The sequence below is a fragment of the Mesitornis unicolor genome, unplaced genomic scaffold (genome assembly GCF_000695765.1).
Source record: "Mesitornis unicolor isolate BGI_N332 unplaced genomic scaffold, ASM69576v1 scaffold18710, whole genome shotgun sequence".
Taxonomy (NCBI): domain Eukaryota; kingdom Metazoa; phylum Chordata; class Aves; order Mesitornithiformes; family Mesitornithidae; genus Mesitornis; species Mesitornis unicolor.
This window is the reverse complement of record NW_010159173.1, coordinates 35,583-53,051: the sequence shown is the minus strand read 5'-3', so window position 1 is coordinate 53,051 and position 17,469 is coordinate 35,583. Positions and strand designations below refer to the sequence as shown.

Below are 17,469 nucleotides of genomic sequence, written 5' to 3'. Positions count from 1 at the left end.
ATAAATGACACAACACAGAGAAGTCAGTAAACATCTCTGAATGGTTTCAAGGGTCTCCAGATCAGCATTCAGAGTGAGCAAAATGATTTTGCTCAGTAGCCTATAACAAAACTTGATTTAAATGAAAGAAAACACATGCCTACCTGAAGATATTCAGTGAAAAAGGATCCCAGTTCTGTTTTCAATAATTGCCTGTATTAAAAAGAATAAGAAAAGGATCTGTGTAATCAGCAAATCGTATTAGCTGTGCACTGCACACAAAAGGGGTAGTCACTGATGGGAAAATATTTTTGTATGAGCACAGAGCCTGTCAAGAATGCCTAACTACAAAGAGAGCCAACAGGGTCCACAATACTAAGACTCTCAACCAGCTTTTCTGTACATTGAAAAATATACGTTGTGCTTTTAGATGGCTCAGTTGCACAAATACATATGAGAAGAAATTAAGATCTGACGAAGAGAGGATGCTTTCCATCCTACATCTAACCCTTTCAGAAAAGCTCTAATTGTTCTTCTGCTGCGCCAGGGCTTCACTGGCACCTGGTGTTTTAGACATGGGAGAAATCCTGGTGCTTTCTGCCCATCCGCAGGTCTGAGCCAAAAACCAGGCACATGACTTGGCTGATGTGTTCAGAGCCAAATCGTCCCTGTTCTGCATAAGGTTGAAAAAAGAGCTGTGACAAAATCTTCAGAGAGAAACCTGAAGAAGGATGGTATTTCGTGGCTTTTGTTGTGTGAAACTTGGCCAGTTTTCATTGAAACAGCCATGATCTTCCACTTGGGAGACTCACAACAGCCAAAGTCTCACATGGTTTCAGTGAAAAAGCAGGCAGAAACTTAACAGTTTAGTTCTGCCTTTTATGATTTCTCTACACTAAAACCTACAAAGCAATCTCAGAGAGCAAACCAAACACACATGCAAAAAAACCTCCAGGAAACCAACCATCAAATTCAGAAACTGAATTCAATTGAACCCACAAGCCCAATGATTGCACCCAGGTAAAACTCACTACATTGCTAAAAAGCTGTGTGCCATTTGAATTCTCACACATTGGATGCTAGATATACTTCTCTGCACTCAGGTTGCCATTTAGATGTATAAATGATGGCTGGTACCTTATAAAAACATAGCACCAGCTGGGCTTTCTAAACATTTTCAAATCTGGCCTGGAGCTCTTCTGAAAACCCGCCTCTGTGTGACCACCTCAGGTCCCTGGAAGAAATAAGGTCTAATTCAACTAAAAATCTAAACCCCACTTCAATTAGGGTAGTTAAGTAAATTATATACTTGGTAGTATGTTATCATCTATCCCTTTGGGTTATGTCTTTAACTAATCACTAATTAATCAAATTACTTAACTAGTAAACAAATGCACATCTGGTTTAAAAAGTCCAGCATATCCCTACGCTCCACGACAAAGTCTGCAGGAGTTGGATCTGATTTTTTTAACAGCACAAGCTTCAGCACAGCCTCTTGAGATCTTCTAAAAGTTCAGGGAAAGGAGGAGCAGGTCAATCTTTATGAGGCCGAAACACAGTATCTTATTTATTTATCCTTAAGCATGTGTCCACACTGACCTCATAGCACCCTGCAAAAACACTCTAGGCATAAATGAAATAAAAATACACAAAAGGAAGGGGGTTTTCAGATGTTCCTAAGCATCAGAAGCCTTTTCTGTTAGAAACCTGATTAATTCAGACAAACTATCTAAGGACAAAAATTTCCAAAGCCAGCCAGGCTTTAGCCGGAAGTATCATTGCCATAAATGGGAACTGTATGTCTAGCCCTCTTGTTGCAATATACGGGGGAGGACAACTCCTGTAGTGCCCTGAGACTCCATCCTCAAGGACATCCCCTGACCAGCCTTTAGCAGGGGTTAAAACCAACCTCCCCTAAAGACTGTTAAAGCCTTAAGAGTACACCACTGAGCAGGATGCTATAGCGAAATTGTGTCATGCTCAAAGTGTGAATTTACTGTCCAAGTGCTGTGACTTTATTCTGGATCGGAAGCAATGACACTAAAGGTTTTTCTTACTCTGACCATTGACAGATACACTTTAGGTTAAAATAACAAGAAAGTTGCGTTTTGAATTCTCCTATGACAGAGGCAATTTATTCCCAGGTATTCCCTGGACATGTTCCTGTGTGACCTAGTCTAGGCGATCCTGCTCTGGCAGGGGGGTTGGACTGGATGATCTTTCGAGGTCCCTTCCAACTCCTAATATTTTGTGATTCTGTGATCTCTTTGTGCCACTGTTTAAAAAAAAACAACTGATATTTTATGCTGACAGATTTTGCTTAATTTTCTACCCTTTCCTCAAGCTCTTTGAATTCCAGTCCTGGATTCCTCGGTCTTGAATAGATGATTTACAAATATTTTCTCTTTTCATATTTTAGGTTCTACTGATAATTCCTGGCATTTAGACCAGGAAAAGCAAAATGATGTTCTACTTATCCAATAACCAGTCCTCTGATAAAACAAAATCCCACATTTCCCTTTTTTCAGCCACAATTGAACTAAGCCAGCTGTAGTTAATGATACGAACTGGACTGTATCACACCGAGCAGTGCTATGGCTGCATTAGCATCGCTGTTTACAGGGTGGAAGAAGAACTGGCGGCACAATTAAGGCATCTTGCTCGCTGAATCTCTAACAATGCAGATACTTCACGCTGCTTAATTAATTTCTAGTGAAATAGTGAGGCCCTCAGGCCGCATCAGAACACTGGTGTTTGATGTTCCCTGTACCCATATTCATTTAAAAGAAGTTCGCAACAAAACTGGATCCAAGACAGCGCTTCAATTTCTTTTTCCATCCTTGCCTTACTTCCTTTAACAAAAATCAGTTAGGTTGTCACCTGTCAGAATCTGGGTAGTCCGGATTACTGAACAGCCTAGTTTAGATGTGTGAACATCCTGGTGGAATGCAGGTACAAATTGATCAAATCTAAAAGAGTTCCCTGATCAAATGGGAGACTTTGTTTCACGTGCATCTGACTTTGAAATCACTCGTTTTGCACTCTTATGAAGCTTGTATATCACTGATATCAGGTCTTCACTGCCTATTTAATGACTTCCTAAATTAAGATGATAATATAAATTCACATAAAATATGCTAAAATAGCTATTGACTTTTTTCTATCTTCCTGCTGCCGCTTCTTTGGTTCATTTTGAAATTAACTCTTGCAACATTACTCAGAATTGAAAGTCTAACACTGTATGATACAATTTTAACTTTATTGGTTAAATAAAGGTAAATGAAGCAAATGAAAACAAGTGATTTTACTGGGTCTGAACTCTTGCGACAAAGGAGGAAGTACCATTAAAATGTGCTTTGTTTGCATTAAGCCAGTATCCTGAAACTCAGAAAAGAGGCAGCTATAAATATACATTAGCTTTAATACAGGACATCCTGCTTCCACTGTGTTTCCCTTTCCTTCTTCTTCCTTGATTTACAAGTGGTGTAAATAAACACTTCAAAACTACATATGGTGCATAAAATGGGGGGGTTGGACCAGATGATCTTTAAGGTCCCTTCCAACCCTAACCATTCTATGATTCAAACAATTCTAAAATGAAAAAGGAAAAAACACTGTATGGTTACTGGTAACACACATGCACTAGGAGAAATACTCAACAGTGAGTATGCGCATATATACTGACTTTTGAATCAATCCTCTACTACATCACCTAGTAAGGGCTCAGAAGTAGTAATGCACAGGCCACACACTGGTGATACTCCCAGTTACTGGAGTATCTTCTCACGACCTTACTGTTCTTCATTAACTTCAGCAGAGTTAGTCAGGATTTACAGCAAGATCAAAGAGACTGAAGTCACACACTGATTTTACTGATAATAGGGCTTCTGAGCTCTACATAACTCCAAATTTAAGGCCCCTTTCTAATGCCAGAGAAATGCAAGAATGGTGTCAAAAGGCATTGGTGTAAATGACTGGCAGATTTATGAGTCAAACCTAGAAGAAAAGTAAATGGTACCTTACAGATTTGTACCCACTCATGTTTTCTTAAATAATCAGTGCATACATAATCAGAGTTCAAAGCCTCGAGATGTGTGGTCAGAAAAGGAAGTTATAGGTATTTGTTTGCACGTATGTGACATACAGTAGTTGAAAATACGTAGCAATCCTGAGTCAAAACAACGGTGTGCAAATATTGTGGGCATAACCTAACTGTTCAAATATTTACACTTGGCCTGTGACTCAACTTGGATAATCAAGGTTTAATTATGAAAAGTATCCCAGAATCTGCTCTAATTAAAGTGGTAAAATAAAATAAGTTCTTTTACTGCCATGTAACTGTTGAAAAAAGTTACTGGTACTAGCCCAGTGTAAATAATGGCTATTTGTCTTTTTATTCATGTACTTGTGGGGAAAATGCATCTAAAACAATCGTTAAGGCAAATATACTCTTATTCCACTTCTGAGGTCATGTTTATGAATCAGACAGTTTTGCATTCAATAATAAAATTAACCCGACAAAGGTTATTTTTAATTAAATAACAACAGTAGTAGGCCAGATATTTTTGGTATGTGTCAAATCAGTAATTTCTTAGTTAGGTTTTGAGCTGAATTTAAGTGAGGCAAAAGGGCTTTGGCTGAAAAAAAAGAGAGGAAGCCCTAAAACATTATTGATTGTGGTGGGCAGTAAAAAGAAGCACATGGCAGGAGCGCAGTAGCTTTTGGAAAGAGGCCATGGCTGGATGTGTGAACAGGCACACTTCAAAAATACCACCACTACACTCTCCTCTAGAGACAGATCTCTCGACTGCTGTGTCCTCCTCACCCACTTGCAGTTTTCTCATCTTAGCTTTTTTCCATGAATGAAGCAAGCAGAACACAGGTGAGAAGCTTCACGAAAACAAACTCAGAGCTGTCACCAAGAGGATGGCAACAAATTAGGAGGCTGTTCAGGCCAAGTTGGAGGCAAGAGGGAACAATCTCAAAGCAGCAGCAGACAAGAACCAGTCTCAAAAGCCACGCTGTATCTCGCCAAATGCTTGCTCATGCCATGAGTTACGCTGCTGATGCCTTGTTTATGACAGCAGCTTTCTAGCTCGGTGTAGATTTCACAATATTTTGTCCATCAGTTCAGGTATGAGTCACCAGGGTTTGCTCTCCCTGAAGCACAGCAGAACTGAGCAATCAGCTGAGATAAAAACAAACCAGTGTTATCCTTACACTAACAAAAAGAAATGGGCCTTCATGTGGCCGCAAAGCCCATCATAAAACGGAAAAAAACCCCACCAGTCTATCTGTAGTCAGTTCGCCCGATCAGCTGCCTGGGACGTTGCAATAAATTCAACACAACTGTATTAGCAAGCACAATCACTGTGCAGGGTTTAAACCCAGGCAAATGAAAGCAAAATCTGGGCATGATTCACCAAATAACATCTATCTATCTTCTATCTGTTGGTCCATACAAGATTATATTTGTCTCTGTCATCTCAGCAGACAATTTCCTTTTCCTCTTCTGTCCCTCACCAGCAGATGAGCATCCTCAGGCTTACTGGTCCAGTAAGTATCAGCCCATATGAGCCATTTTTTGTCATTCAGATAAAGCTGGAGAATCCTAACTGCACTTACAGTAATAATGATCAGCCATTATTCCAATAACTAACTCAAAATGATTGATGGATCATGCTAACTGACAGCCATCCTAGAAAAGCTATTCTTTGTATGTAATTTTCTCCCCAGAGAAGAAAGAAATAACCAGAGAGTAAGTTTCTTTTAATTTCAAAAAGACAAAGAGGGAAAAAGAGAAAGATCACAGGTCAAACATCACTTGCTTGGATTTCTCTGAAAATATTCTCACAGTTAAAGGAAAGAGACTGGGAACCAAAGTGGGACAAATAATCCCAGAACATCTGGAAGTTCTGTGAATTTTGTCAGACTCCCATGGCCATATAGACCAGGAATAAGCAGTAAGGGGAGGGGAATGACTGAGGCTTTTATGTGAAGACAGTCAGGGAGCGTAATAAGCTGTCTGTGTTTTTTAAGTGCAGCTTCTTTTCCATCATTTATTCTTCAAAGCGTTGGGACAAGTTTCTAAAAAGAAATTTGCTACCTTGCCCTTGTCAGTGAGAGAGGGTTTAGTAAGTAATAATAAGTGCTAGAAAAAGTGTTAGAAGAAGCAACGTGCTGTAAATCCAGGTATCAGCTTATCTCTTGGTAAACTTTTCTTTACAACTATAACTTAACTCAAATGGTAGGATTTGTACCTTTTATTTTTCTTTTTAGGAAAAAAATCCTCACTATAACCCTTGGTGGTCTATATTTAGTCTGTTAAGAATGGTACCATCACAGCATGAGAAAGAAATGGGACTCTTAAACTGCATTATTTGTTCTGACAAGACAGTCTGGTAACATCTACAGTGTATTCAGCCTGTGCAGAAGGAGATGTTAGACATAAGGATCCCCTAGGCAGGACGTATTTCCTTGTCACATTGCCCTGAACACTTGGAGGCTTTACATCCGCCATGGATGCAAGGGAAGCACCTCAGAGCTAGGCCTGGTAGCTATGGAAAGGATGGCAGCACTGCAGTGGTATAAGGCTGCATTACTACAGGGGTCCAGGTTGTCGCTTCTTTCGTTTCAGTCTCCTATGTCAAGACAGACCCTGAAATAATCCATCCTCCTCATGGCTAAATACTTCCTCTGCAGAAGAAGGAACCCAGCTCCAGCTACATAGCAAGGCATTGACGCACTCCAGCAACAGCTATTCACTAAGGCCAAACTGACTGTACTGGCTGAAACTAGCATTTGGGAAAAAAAACCCGTAATACCGCTGTAGAAGCTTTCAAGTGCAAGTCCTAGCAAATGCGCATGCTGGCTAATAACACCTTGTGCAGAGCCAAGTGTCTTGTGTCTTACCTGACTCCTTCATTGAGGTTGTAAAGTTCATGGTCCGGGAGACCCTTACGCTGGAACACTGCTATTACTCCATTGTGGATACTGAAAGAGGATATTAGGAGTCATTAGTACCCGATCACACTTTACAGGAGTATCACTTCCACAGTAAGCATAACATATAAGCATAGAATCACAGAATCATTAAGGTTGGAAGAGACCTCCAAGATCATCAAGTCCAACCATGAACCTACCACCACCATGCCCACTGAACCATGTCCTGAAGTGCCACATCTACACGGTTTTTGAACACCTCCAGGGATGGTGACTCCACCACCTCCCTGGGCAGCCTGTTCCAGGGCTTGACCATTCCTTCAGTAAAGAAATTTTTCCTGATATCCAACCTAAACCTCCCTCAACAAAACTTGAGGCCATTTCCTCTTGTCCCATCACTAGTTACATAGGAGAAGAGATCAACACCCACATCACTACAACCTCCTTTCAGGCAGTTGTAGAGAGCAAATAAGGTCTCCCCTCAGTCTCCTCTTCTCCAGACTACACAACCTCAGTTTCCTCAGCTGCTCCTCATAAGACTTGTACTCCAGACCCTTCACCAGCTTCGCTGCTCCTCTGGACAAGCTCCAGTGCCTCAATGTCCTTCTTGTATTGAGGGGCCCAAAACAGAACACAGTATTTGAGGTGCAGCCTCACCAATGCTGAGTACAGGGGGACAATCACTTTCCTACTTCTGCTGGCCACTCTATTCGATACAAGTAGGATGCTGTTGGCCTTTTTGGCCACCTGAGCACATTGCTGGCTCGTGTTCAGTCAGCTGTCAACCAGCACCCCCAGGTCCTTTTCTGCCTGGCAGCTTTCCAGTCACTCTTTCCTAAGCCTGTAGCTCTGCATTGGGTTGTTGTGACCCAAGTGTAGGACCTGGCACTTGGTCTTGTTAAACCTCATACAATTGACCTCAGTCCATTGATCCAGCCTATCTGGATCTCTTCCTAGACACTGCAGGACATTTTTAAAAGTCATAAATGACTTCTGGTACTCCACCTCAGATGCCTTAAAAGTCACACACCCAACGCTGTCCATTCCTGGAGTGTACGGCCGCAAGCCCCATAAATTCTAGGACGCTGAATGGCAAAAACCTGCTAGGTACTGCAGGTACTTGGCAATCCACATGCTTAGCAGGCTGCTTACCAGTCCCATGAGCTCAACAAGACTGTACCTCAAAGAGTTACTGAAATGAGTATGTGCTTCAAGATGAAGCTCTGAAATGCTCCTGAAATACACCTCACACAATTAGCATGATGACACATCAGCCTAAATCACTGCACTTAGGTCTGAGGATAAAGGTAAATAAACGTCAGTGAAAGGTGAGACCAAACCTGTTCCTGCATTAGTTTAACAGAGAAGAAGTCTCCTTCCCGTTCCTCAACCCTGTGCCACCTTTTATAGCCTGACAGCTTTGACTCCAAAAGGAAAGGAGTCTCATGTGGTCCCTTCATCTGTCAGCTCATCCCCACTCCTCCCCTCTTGGAACTACTTGGCAATTTCTATCACATTTAACTATGGAGTTGAAGTCCCCAGAACATTAAAGTCCTTTAGGTTTCAGCTGGGGTAGAAAAGCATCTTTTAGTGACTTTTAGGGTGAGTTCAGCCTTTATTTGACATGACCACAGACGTTTTTGTTTCCCGATGACAACGCACAAGAAAACAGCTTTTATCAGCTCCACTGCTCATACTGCTGCTACTTGGTTTCCAACATGACTACTTTTACTGAAATGACCATTCCCACTGCTGGCAGTTACTGCAAGTTATTTCATTTCTGTTTGCCTCAGTTACCCCATGTGTAAAATAAAGATTATGACACTGACCACTGTGTCAGAGTCACAGGTGTTTTAAGACATGTTTATGAAAATCGTAACAAAAGCAACGAGTGTGATTATTAATAGCAGTATTATATGCCATCATTGTCACTGTTATTTTTTTCTTCTTCCCTCACAGTCCTGCTGACCACAACTTTGGTATGTGGATCTTCCTATCCAAGGTTGCACCTGAGAAGTGGCGTATTACAGGTGAATTACAAAAAACACAGGGCAGATGATTTTTTCCTCTGCACCATCCCCCTGGATGTCTCTCATTCTGAGTGCCACTTCCCAGCCTGTACTCAGCAGGAGCAAGGAACAACAACCACCCACCTCAGGAACGCTGAGGAAGCATACTTAGGGGCCACTGACTTGAATTTCACGCCTAGAACATCTACTGAAAAGATCTTCCACGAATGAGAAGCCACAGTGTGCACATCCCTCCTGGGGATCTGGTTTTACCAGTGACTCTGCAATACTGTTTTTCAGAGCTTTACAGCTGAACTCCTGCTCACACTGTGCTGGAGTGTGGTGACACGGAGCAGCAACCAGCTTTGGAGCTCTGGAAAGCAAAACCAGGACCAGATTTGCCCATTCTGGAGGTTCAAGGATTTGGGGTTGCCCAGTCTTGTAAAGAAGAGCTGAAGGTGATACATGCTCATAAGGTCCCCAGAGGGAAAAAGTCTGATTCCTACTGTCAGACAAGCTTGGTCAGCTCAGGGCCAGACCCAGCCACATGCAGCTGCTGCCACTGCAAGGGGACGTCACTGCAGGTGGCTGTGGGGTGCACGTGAGGACCTCAGGTACCTGCATTAACCCTTCCCAGCTCCGTAGTGAGACAATCCCTTTCAATGTGTGCTGGGAGCAGAGGAACGGGCTTCAAGGCAAAACTGATGCTATTCACTGAGAGATCTGAAATGCAGGCACGTGACAACGCTGAACGGCAGAGAGAGCCACTGCTAGAAAATCTCAGCCACGTTCCTCTGTGGAAAAAGGAAATGAGAAGTGGCAGGTGAAGGATATGACCTGCTGTGGAGAAGCGCACAAGCAGATCAAAATAGGAATCATTATCCTCTTCTCTCTTCTGCTCCTTTGATGACATTTCCAAGGCATTAAGCTCTTCTCCCCATGACACTGGTTCCTCTTTCCCCCCTACACCCACATGAACAGACATACACTCATGATCCATACCAGCTTATTTTGGCTGGCTCAAACAGACACATTCAATTTACGATTATATGAAAATTGGCAGCTCAGTGTCTCTGGTATACAGTGAAGAGACATGGGTATTTTAATATTATGAGTAATATGTGAAGTACGATTAATGTAGTGAATAAAACAAGCAGTCTTTACACGCTCTTCTGATTCGGAAATGAACTTTGCAATGTTCCCTGCCAGCCTTCTGCAGAGAAGAATGACTAAACATCTCTCCTAGAAGCCAGCATGCTCTGTCTCCTTCTCTGGCACTTCTCTCTAAATGAGGGGGAGGTTTTCTCTTTCCAGCTTAACAGGTCCATTATTATTCCTCAAAGAAATAATAGAGAGCAAGCTTTTTAAACAAGAACTAAGGGGGTCAGGTTGTGAGCATTTAAGTTATTGCCTGTGTAGTAAAACTGAACCTACATAAAACATCCTAGTGGTGATCTTTTAATCTGTCTGAGACTTCCCTTGTAGTGAGGGACAACTGCCTTGTCTGGAAAACAAGCCTTGGCCCCGCTGCATTGACCAGCAGCCTTTCCTTCCCACCACAGCGCTTTCCTGTAGGGTGCAGGCATGCAGTCCCAGGGGGGCATGGAGGTCGGGCCCTCCACACTTGCTCAAGAGGCAACAAAGAGAAGTCGCAATAACTGGGATGCTATTGGTGGCATAAGTTGGGGTCATGATAACAAAAAGCTACCTTAAATCTTCTTAGTTACCTTAAGCTAACGAAAAAACCAAACCCAACCCTTGCTTAAATCAAAGTAACGCTATGGTTTCTATAACAGATGATTGTTTGAAGGGTTTAGTCAGAATGATACAACCTTTTGGTATAAAGAAAATCTGAGCTGCTGCTTACACACAGAAGTCCTGCAAGATGCTTGAGGTGGGTGGATCACCTTTACTGGTGCCTGTGATCAGCTTCCACTGAGGCTTAAGTCAATAACCTATGTAATTAAACTTACATTTTAATGGTTAACCTGAACTGGAAATGCTTTGTAAACTCCCTTCTGCAACTCTTTTATGGTATGGAAGTGAATAATGAGTGCACTTACGCACTGATACTACTCTGAACACCTTCCCTGTAGTTGCTGTGTGTGTAAATGTGCGCTTAAGGTGCACAAGAACAAAGAAGTGCAGAGGAGACAAAAAAGAGCCCAAAAGAACCTCCCAAAAAGATCAGTTCCTGAACTGCCCATGCTCAGTACTGATTAAGGTTCTAGTCTCCAATCAAGACCAGACTTCACACTGTACATCCAGGGTCATAAATGCTTCTGGTTTGCTGTACTGTACCACAGACATGTTTTCCTGCGGCACTGCACTATCTCCTGCCTAAGGAAATGAGCAGTTTCTAATGCTCCCCCGCCAGTAACTTCTGCTGGAAGGAGGAAAACCTGGAAGCTCTGTGCACCCGAGCAATGCAGCGGTGAAACAAGCTACAGTCACCCTCACACTGCAAGAAAAGGCAAATCTGAGTTACGGGATAATGGCATTTCTTGAAAACAGAACAACAATTTATTAGCTGGTATGAATTGGGATAAATTGCTGTGGCAGTATACTTAACCTGAATCCAAGCACTAAGATACATTGTGCAGGGACCTCTCAATATAAACATATATCATGCATCAGTCTTGGTGTGAAGACTATGGCTAGAAGGTATTTTGAGATACCAGTGGTGGGGCAGAAAGAAGCCCAGGAGAAAGCTTCTCATGGGGTAATGGGTAGGCAGGGAACAGAGAAGCACAGACAGAGCAGGCTGGCTGTAGAGGGGGAAATCAGGATCAGAAAACGGCAGACATCAGTTTTTGGGGGTTTGTCTTTAGTATTAAAACGAAATGTCAGATGACTCCAGCAGTGTATATACTTACTCTGATTTTTGGACAACAGAAAGCCACTGCTTGAGTAGTTTGATACCACCAAAACATACATTTCCCTTGAGTCACTAGTTGTCCATCCAGACACCGCTGCCTTCAGTGGGTGGGAGGCTGACTTCCCGCAGCACTGAAGTACCTCCCCTGTTCTTTCACTGAAGTTTTTAAGAAGCCAAGAAGGAAATTAGAACATTGGTTTCTGCCAGGTCAGAATCAGTTTGTCCACAGAGTTGAGGAACAACTGCAGAGCTGGGCTCACAAGTCTGAATTCTGACACCCTGCTGGCTTTGACCACGGCCACGGCCCTCCCAGCTCGGTGTTTCCTGGCATAGCAGGTGGAGCAGCCCATGTTTTCATTCATGCACAGCAGGCAGGGTATTTTGGTTCTCTAAAGCAGTCACTACCTTCGCACGCAAACAGCATAAGTGAACATATCACAGTGGTTTTTATTCACTGTTTGCAAACTCTCCCCTTTCCAGATCTCCAGGTGAAGTCCAGGAGCAAAACAAATGCTGTGTGAATAATCACACCCTGTGAGTACCACGTAGTTAAAGGCATTTTCATTTTCAAAAGGGACTAAGTGTCTTAGGGCTCATTTCCTTTGGACAGTTAGGCGAATAGCTAATTAACAATAATTAACCTGATATACTTGCATCAAAACCTCCTTGAAGACACCCGCGCTCCAGAATAAAACCTCATTTTTCTGAATTAGCTTAATCCAATCTGGAAGAGCTCATTTTCAGCACAGCTTCAGTCCAGCTGCAAGTCCACAGGCTTTCCAGGAGGCCTTGACCCTTTCAAAATCAGCCTGCAGCTGCTAGTTCACTTACGTTTCTGAAACTTCCACCCAAGGTGGAAAGGGGATAGGCTGCAATTACGCATCGGATCATACAAGTGAAAATCAGCTGGTTTGCAAAACTGTACCTTCAAAGAGTTTGCAAGGCATTAGTTCACGAACTTCAGCAACTATAAACACTACTCTTACGTATTAAGAAGTTGAGACACACAGGTGTAGGGACTTCCCTGAAGCATTACCAAGAGTGAAAATCTCTGCAGAGCGTAGAACTAAGGAGATTTTGGCTTCAAATTATACCTGCATTCAAGCAAGTATAAATATGTCTGGAGGGGTAAGGGGAGCAGCAATTCACCACCACCACCACTTTCTATTACTGTCATCAAGGCTGGCATGTGCTCCATGGTGCAATAGTGGCTTGACCAGCTGGGAAGTCCCCTTCACCCCTTCCCGTCTTTCCTCCCCACCCTGCAGCTCAGCTATTTCTAAATAAACACTAAATATTGGAAGAAAGAACATTTCCAAGCAGAAGTAGTAGATAAATATGCTGGTCTGGAATGTTTTCTCTACTAGAAAAGCCTCCTGTGATCTGAAAAAACATTCATTTTTAATTAGAAAATGAAATATGTTTCCCGTGACTGTAAAAATTACAGCAAGTTATTGTGCTTGTTACAATGCTGTAAAAATTAGCCCCAACCATAAAATTATTTCTGATTTCATATGTCTTCTTGGATTTACTGCTGATCTCACTAATGCCACTGGCATCTCATCTGTTTTCTTCGCCTTTTCTTTGCTATCTCCTACTCCTTCATGTTTCTCTGAATTTTCCCCATTTTGTTACACCAAGGAGCATCCAAGTGGCTTTGACCAGAGGCTTTCCCACAGCACAGCTCAGTATCAGCTTCTTATCAGGCAGCCTGTGCTAGCTCAGTCAGAATGAAAACCTTGCAATGGATTTTATTTGCCCTGAGAGCCACCCCACACCCCCTTCCCCCTGGCTTGCAAGCTCAAGATTAAAAACCCTGGGTTTCTCAGTCCAATTGGTTTAGTCAGCATTCAGCCCTCGTTTTTGGTTGTTTTTTTTTTTTGCCTGTGGCAGAAAGCAGGGGGTGGGAGAAAAGGAATTGAAGACAATGCTAGTGAAAAAATCTAAGCTATTTTAATCCAATGCAAATTCTGTGAGCTGTAACGAAAACGGTATTGTTCCACTATGTTGCTGTTGGTTGCTAGTTAACGTGCACTGCCAGTGTGTTGCTGTACAGATCTTTTGGGGTTCATGGGAAAGCAAGCTCAGAAAAAAAGCCATGATATAAAGTCTAATTTGCATAGTAGCAGACAGCAGCTCGGCACCGATTTCCCTTTGATCTAAGAGTGTCGAGAAGTTTCACAGCATTTCAGTTTGGGGGTGAAGGAAAGTTATCAAGGAAGAAGAGACCTTCCTTGCTAGCCCCAAGTGCGGTGTGCCCCTGCACAGTGAACCCTGCGATTAAGCTCCTGCAGTTTGCCCTCCCTCAGTGTCAGAAAGCAACAAGCATCCTCTGGTACAAACAGTCTGAGGCCTGAGATGGGTCTGAACAGAGCGGAGATGGCAGAGGGGACATTGCTGGGGACCCAGACTGTAGCCACACACAAACTGACCCCAGAAGGGAAGCCACACATCCTCCTCAGAAAAAGCCCATGGTGATGGTGCTACCTTGCAGAAGATCCCACCAGCAAAACTTTGGCTTGGCAGCATTTCAGCATGATCTCTGGCAGGGCCGAGGCACCACCCTCGTCCTACCTCAAAGGGTTGACTCTCACCAAGGGACCGGCAGTCTCGTGTGGGGCAGGGCCTGCCTTGGGGTTGTGCTTTACCTCTCGCCACTTCAGTTTTGATGAACTTGGTTCAAAGCCTCTTTCAAAAACAGATACACACATGCCACACCCAGGCACAGCTGCTAGCATTAGGCAAGAAACCAGCAGGCATTTAAATATAGAACAGCCAGGCTTGGTGAGGGAAGAGCTCTGCTGGTGCATCTCGACTTCCTTGATCAGCAAGCTCTTACACTTGATATTGCAGAGTGAAACAGCACAGGCAATCCTTTCATTTGGAAGAACAAATATTCCCATAAACCAAGGTATGGCACGTGAGTCCTCTGTTGGGGTCTTTTAATTTTGCAGGGTAAAAATAAAAAACCTTCCACAGCCCAAGATTTTCAAAACCACCTGGGGTTTGTGGTGAGTCAAAATTTAGAGGCTCTGCTTGCGGCACTGATGTTATGGCTGCTCCAGGAGAGCTGAACACCAACTCCCTCAGGACCTGACTCTTACACGTGCCAAGATGAGCATGCACTGGTGACAGGCAGAAGCAACAGTGGATAACTTCTTAATGCAACTAATCCAACGACATCTAAGCCCTGGCTTTCCTGAGGATAAGCTCCAGTTTTACAGCCTGTAGAATATTTGAGTTTCTTAAAACCAAGAGAGGATACAAGTCCTTTTGCATCTGAAAGAAGAATTACCCTCACTCTCTCTTCCACTCAGGAGAAAGCCTTGTACTATTAAATAAGAAATGAAGGGCCTTCCCTTTGCCCATGCAGCACAGCTGGCTTGTAATCTGCAGTATTTGCAGTAGCTTTAGGCAGCTGTTAGTGCAGACACAGGATGGCCGCTTGCCCTTGCCACCGCAGGTAGCCCCAGCCTGCCTCCACATGACAGCAGCTCTGCCAGTGCTCCCAAGGTGTTTCAGAGGCACATGCCACCAAATGGCAGGGACAGCCCAGCAACCCCTGCACAGGAAAAGGGCAGCCCATGGCAAGAAAACATGGTTAGGCCTGAGTTCACACGAGGCGGCAAGAGGTGACTCGTGGACACCTATTCCAGGAACAGGCGATGGGACGGTTGTCTGATTGTTTGGATGAAATGCATGGAAGTCTACCTGGCTGTTAGGGAACCACTTCTGGCCAGAGCTTTCCTGTCCAAAATAAAAATAACAAACAATTTCTCTGGCTCACTTAGGAAAACCCTCTGGTTTGAGTATCAGCAGCTGCTCCTCAGTCTGGAGCTCTCCCCTTCCCTGCAAGTCCAGTGCCTGACCTGCTCTCCATTCACATCCACCTCCACAGCTCCCTCTCTGCAAGCAAGACCTGGAAATGCTAATCCCAGCAAACAAAAGCTATCAGCAGACCATCACAAAAAAAGGCTTTGGGGACCATATTCCATTGCCTTGGTTCACACCAAGGAGTATCTTGCTCCCTGCTGCTTCCCATGGGGCTACTGGCCAATGATGCCCCAACTGGCACAAGCCAAGGTGGCCCAATCTAACCTGTAATTACCACCACCATCCAGACCTCAAGGGCAACATCAGGTCATATAAATAACAATATCTGAGCAGAAACTCGGTCTCATTTGTGACTGGTTCAGTTTCAGTGCTTTGCATGCTGCTGGCATTAAACAACTAATTCATAATGTAGGCATGAAACCACAAATCAAATGATGAGAGGGACAGAAGATGTGATATTTTATAATTACTTCTTTTGCTCAGAACTCAAATACCTTTAATAAATGTGTCTACAGTTCACAGCTATTTTTCTTCCCACAGCTGTCCTGCCATGCCATTATAAAACATTACAAATGATGCTTTCCAAGCTGTGACCCAGGAGATGACATTTCATTTTCAAAAAGGACATAAGAATATAATTCCTAACGACTTAGACTCATCTTTAAAAGCGCTAACAAAACGATCATTAAGATGCTTTCTGGATATCTCTGCTAGATGACACATTCTCAACAAAATGTATCCATGAGGGATTTTTTTTTGTCGAACAGTAACAAAATTCAGATGCATAAACACAAAGAAAACAACTGAGGTTTATTCTTCCCTGTCCAAAGTGTGTGTGCTTGCGTGCGCGCATACACACACGCAGAGAGATATCTGTATTAATCTGAGTAAACTGAGTAGACTTTGTCATATCTGTATCAACAACCAGCAATACATATAGTTACGAAAATAATGTATCTTAATAGTTGCGTAGACATAAATTCTTTAAACTAAAATAAACCAAATCAACCTCAAATGAGAACCTGTAAATAGACACAAAGGCATATTTGTAGCTGAACCCTGCGAAGTAAGTCCTTGTCCATCACAAGGAAGAGCAGGCTGAGCTGCCTGCAGCACAAGCTCTTTGCTATCAGCCTTCAGAGAAAGGTTAACAGCAACGTGAAAAAAGCCGCTCCCGTCTTTTACTCAAACGCAGACTCTGGTACGTGTAACGCACTAATGCAGAAGCCCGACGTACTGCAACCTTGCTGAGCTGGGAGCAGGGCACCCCACCCCAAAAGCCAATGGAGCGGCTACTCGCAAGTTAATCCCGGCCACGGGAGCACAGGGAGGCTGCGGGGGAGCCGGCACATCGTGCGAGACCTTACCTGTTCCAGGTAGCGTTGGAGCAGGCCCGTCGCTGCTGGGTCCCCCGCTCATCCAAGGCTGCCTGCTCTCTCTTGCCCAGATCACTGAGGCTGGGCGAACTCATGAACTTCAACCTGCGAAGAGTCCTCATGGTCAAATGTGTGTTTGCGCGTGGCGGCTACAGATACACCATCCTGTTTACACACACACACACGCGGCTGGGGCAGCGGCAGTGGCAGCGGCAGCAGCAATGCGAGCAGTTCCCTCCGTTTGCTGTTCAAAAAAGAAACTTAAAAAAAAAAGAAGAGAGAACCAGTCTCTACGGAGCACACCTCTGCCAGCAAGAAAACAAACCTTTAATCAGATCAACTCTGACGTCATCAACCGTGGTTAATAATTTCTCCAGTCCTTTCAAAAAAATAAAAGTCGAACTTCTGGCTGCTGCTGCAGCACTCTGAAGGGGCCCCTTTGCAACCGCAG

At 43.6% G+C, this 17,469-nt stretch overlaps 1 protein-coding gene across 1 annotated transcript in view; it reads right to left on the bottom strand.

Moving 5' to 3' along the window:
* Positions 1-143: 143 nt before the first annotated feature.
* The window catches only part of PRR5 (proline rich 5 (renal)), a gene marked incomplete at its 3' end in the record, with an annotated part of 52,620 nt that continues 35,294 nt past the window's right edge, over positions 144-17,469 (bottom strand). The window contains exons 3-5 of the mRNA XM_010185812.1: positions 17,010-17,278; positions 6,892-6,972; positions 144-192 (exon numbers count right to left, since the gene is read on the bottom strand). Coding sequence (XP_010184114.1) covers positions 144-192; positions 6,892-6,972; positions 17,010-17,140 — 261 coding nt within the window. The remainder of the gene's footprint in view (positions 193-6,891; positions 6,973-17,009; positions 17,279-17,469) is intronic.